Raw genomic sequence first — 2500 nt, 5'->3', positions numbered from 1 at the left:
CATGACGTCACGGGATCAAAGCTGCTTGAGTCGAAATGTCGAGAAAATACGCCCATGAAGCAGGACTTTCGACCATAACTGTTCCTACATACCTGTGTGGCCCTTCTTTCACTTCCATGTCCTCAGGTGTCTTTCCGTTCATTATATAGATTAGAATTTGCAAGTTCATCTACTTATTCTCTTTGTATAAGATCCTAATGTAAATCTAATGCAATCTGACATGCACTCTATTAACCATGAAAATATGTGTGCAAATATGGTTCATAAGTTCTATCAACATTACACAAAGACAAACTATAGTGTTAGAAGTCAACTGCATTTTCTGTGGTCATGTTGAGAAAATCACCTGCTACAGACATGTACAAAATATAATACTATTTATCACGTAATAAGTATTGTAGAATCTACTTACAAAATGGTCTAATGACAGTCAAAAGTTAGATTGTCTACTAGGACACAACATGAACGTAATCACACACATATATCTACAGCAAGCAAAACATTTTCGAAACTGGATATATACATTAAAATATATCGTAAATGATCAAGGCCCACTAATATAAACTCTGCATAATTTTAAAAATCCAATTTCATTTTTAAAAATCTCAGGCTTGCAATCAAGAAACTCCCATGTCATATAATAGATTAAATGTAAATATTATCCGACCTACGGCTATTTAAGCAACCCGTTTTAACATTTTCCGCCATACAAAAAAACCCTCTAATCCTCTCACGAAAGAAACAAAACATTTTACTCCCAAAATCCAACCTTAGCAAAATCCCCGAGAAAAAAAAAACAATGCATCACCCACGACCCCTTCATACATCACAATCTCGAAAAAAAAACTACGGCATCTGTCAATATCCATTTATCCTAAGTCAATATCCCTCCTCCACTTCGCCCTTCTGCCGAGACCCACCTACCTGGTACACCTTCGTCTTCCCACTGAGAGGCTCGCCCACGATCATGACTCCGTGGCGGACGAGGATCATGTTGAACAGCTGGATCATCTTCTCGCGGAAGTAAGGGACGTCCTGAGAGAAAGAATAAATAAGTAGATAGATAAGTATATAGATAGATAGATAGATAAACTGATAGATATATAGGTAGATAGATTGACTGATAGATAGATAGGTAGATATATATAAGTAGAGAGAGGTAGATAAACAGAAATAGATAAATGAATAAAAAGAAGTCTAAATAAATAAGAAAACATGAATATTGGCTGCAAGGGAATGTGTTGAAGGATTTAGATTTTTGATGAATAAAAAAAAAATAGACATGCTGATGGACTTTGACGCGATGAATATTGAACGGAGGAAAGATGGTGATGGATTTCCCCGCTCGTGGATATGACGATCTCATGCGATGTGGATCCTCGCTTATAGGAGAAAGAAATACTCCCATTCGCCTTCCTTTTTCCTTCTTTCTCTCTCTTTTTTTATCACAACTGACACTTAATACTCACGTTTTAAAAAGTTGGGTAATTTTAAAACAAAACATTTTTACACCACTTTATTTATTTATCTATTTACTTTTTTGGGGGGTAGGGGATTGGCGAATCAGAGTCAATGCTTCCTTTCCTGAGACTGGACGTGGTTACCCAGTTCTGTTCATGGCAAAACACCTTAACAAAACAACAAAGCAACAACAAAAAACACGCTTCGTACAAAAATAAAAGCACTTTCATACCAAAAATACATTAAAAATAGACCAACTTGTAAGTTATTCTCAGCCAAAGTGTTCTTGAGAGCGGCCTCCAGCGCAGGATCTGTCGTGATGTTGCTGTCCTTCTCAGAGGGAAACAGGTCCTGTACAATGCCTTCGAAGAGGGGGATATCCTGCAACGTCAACATCATTAGAAGCAATCTTCCGTGTAAAATTACAGAGGCAAAATCAAATAATGTTGGAAAGGTTTGAATTTACTTCGCACGTTGAATGTTTCGTATTTTTAACCCTTTATTTCCATAATATTTACTTTTTTCCATGTGCTTTATCGGGGCTATGTTCCTGTCTGATTAAATGTAAACCTGGGATTTCTATTTTTTATACCAAGAGGTTTAATCCCTACCATGAATAATAATTAGGGATAACGTCCACTTCTGTTGTTATCAAATCATTTCACTCATTTGTCCTCAGATAATTAGTATGTAGGCGACACATAAATAACACACCTAGTAAAAAGTGAAACCATAAAAAAAGAAAAACACGACAAAATAAAAAGTTCTGAATATCAGCAAGTCGTCGCCAGGACAACGCCAAGTACCTGAGCGAGGAACTTCGGGAGGTTAACGTCCTGAATGGCCCTGAGGACGACCTGGGACTCGGGCAGGTCAGGCATAAGCAGCTTGAGGTTCGCAGCCGCCAGTAACACGGCCTTCACCGCCCTCATGCCGTAGTCATAGTGATGCTGAGATGACAGCTGTTCCGAGCATAGCCTGTACGTGTCTATGATCTTCCTCGCTAGGCTGGGGAAAGGAATGAAGGAGGTTTTCGCTA

General features: G+C 38.2%; 1 protein-coding gene across 1 annotated transcript in view; it reads right to left on the bottom strand.

Annotated features, from left to right (window-relative positions):
* Positions 1-2500, bottom strand: part of LOC119576759 (dynein heavy chain 3, axonemal-like) — a 67095-nt gene that overhangs the window by 47630 nt on the left and 16965 nt on the right. Inside the window, 3 exon segments of the mRNA XM_037924399.1 lie at positions 925-1035; positions 1720-1842; positions 2268-2469. Coding sequence (XP_037780327.1) covers positions 925-1035; positions 1720-1842; positions 2268-2469 — 436 coding nt within the window.

The sequence above is a fragment of the Penaeus monodon genome, chromosome 9 (genome assembly GCF_015228065.2).
Source record: "Penaeus monodon isolate SGIC_2016 chromosome 9, NSTDA_Pmon_1, whole genome shotgun sequence".
Taxonomy (NCBI): Eukaryota; Metazoa; Arthropoda; class Malacostraca; order Decapoda; family Penaeidae; genus Penaeus; species Penaeus monodon.
This window is presented reverse-complemented; position numbering and strand designations above follow the sequence as displayed.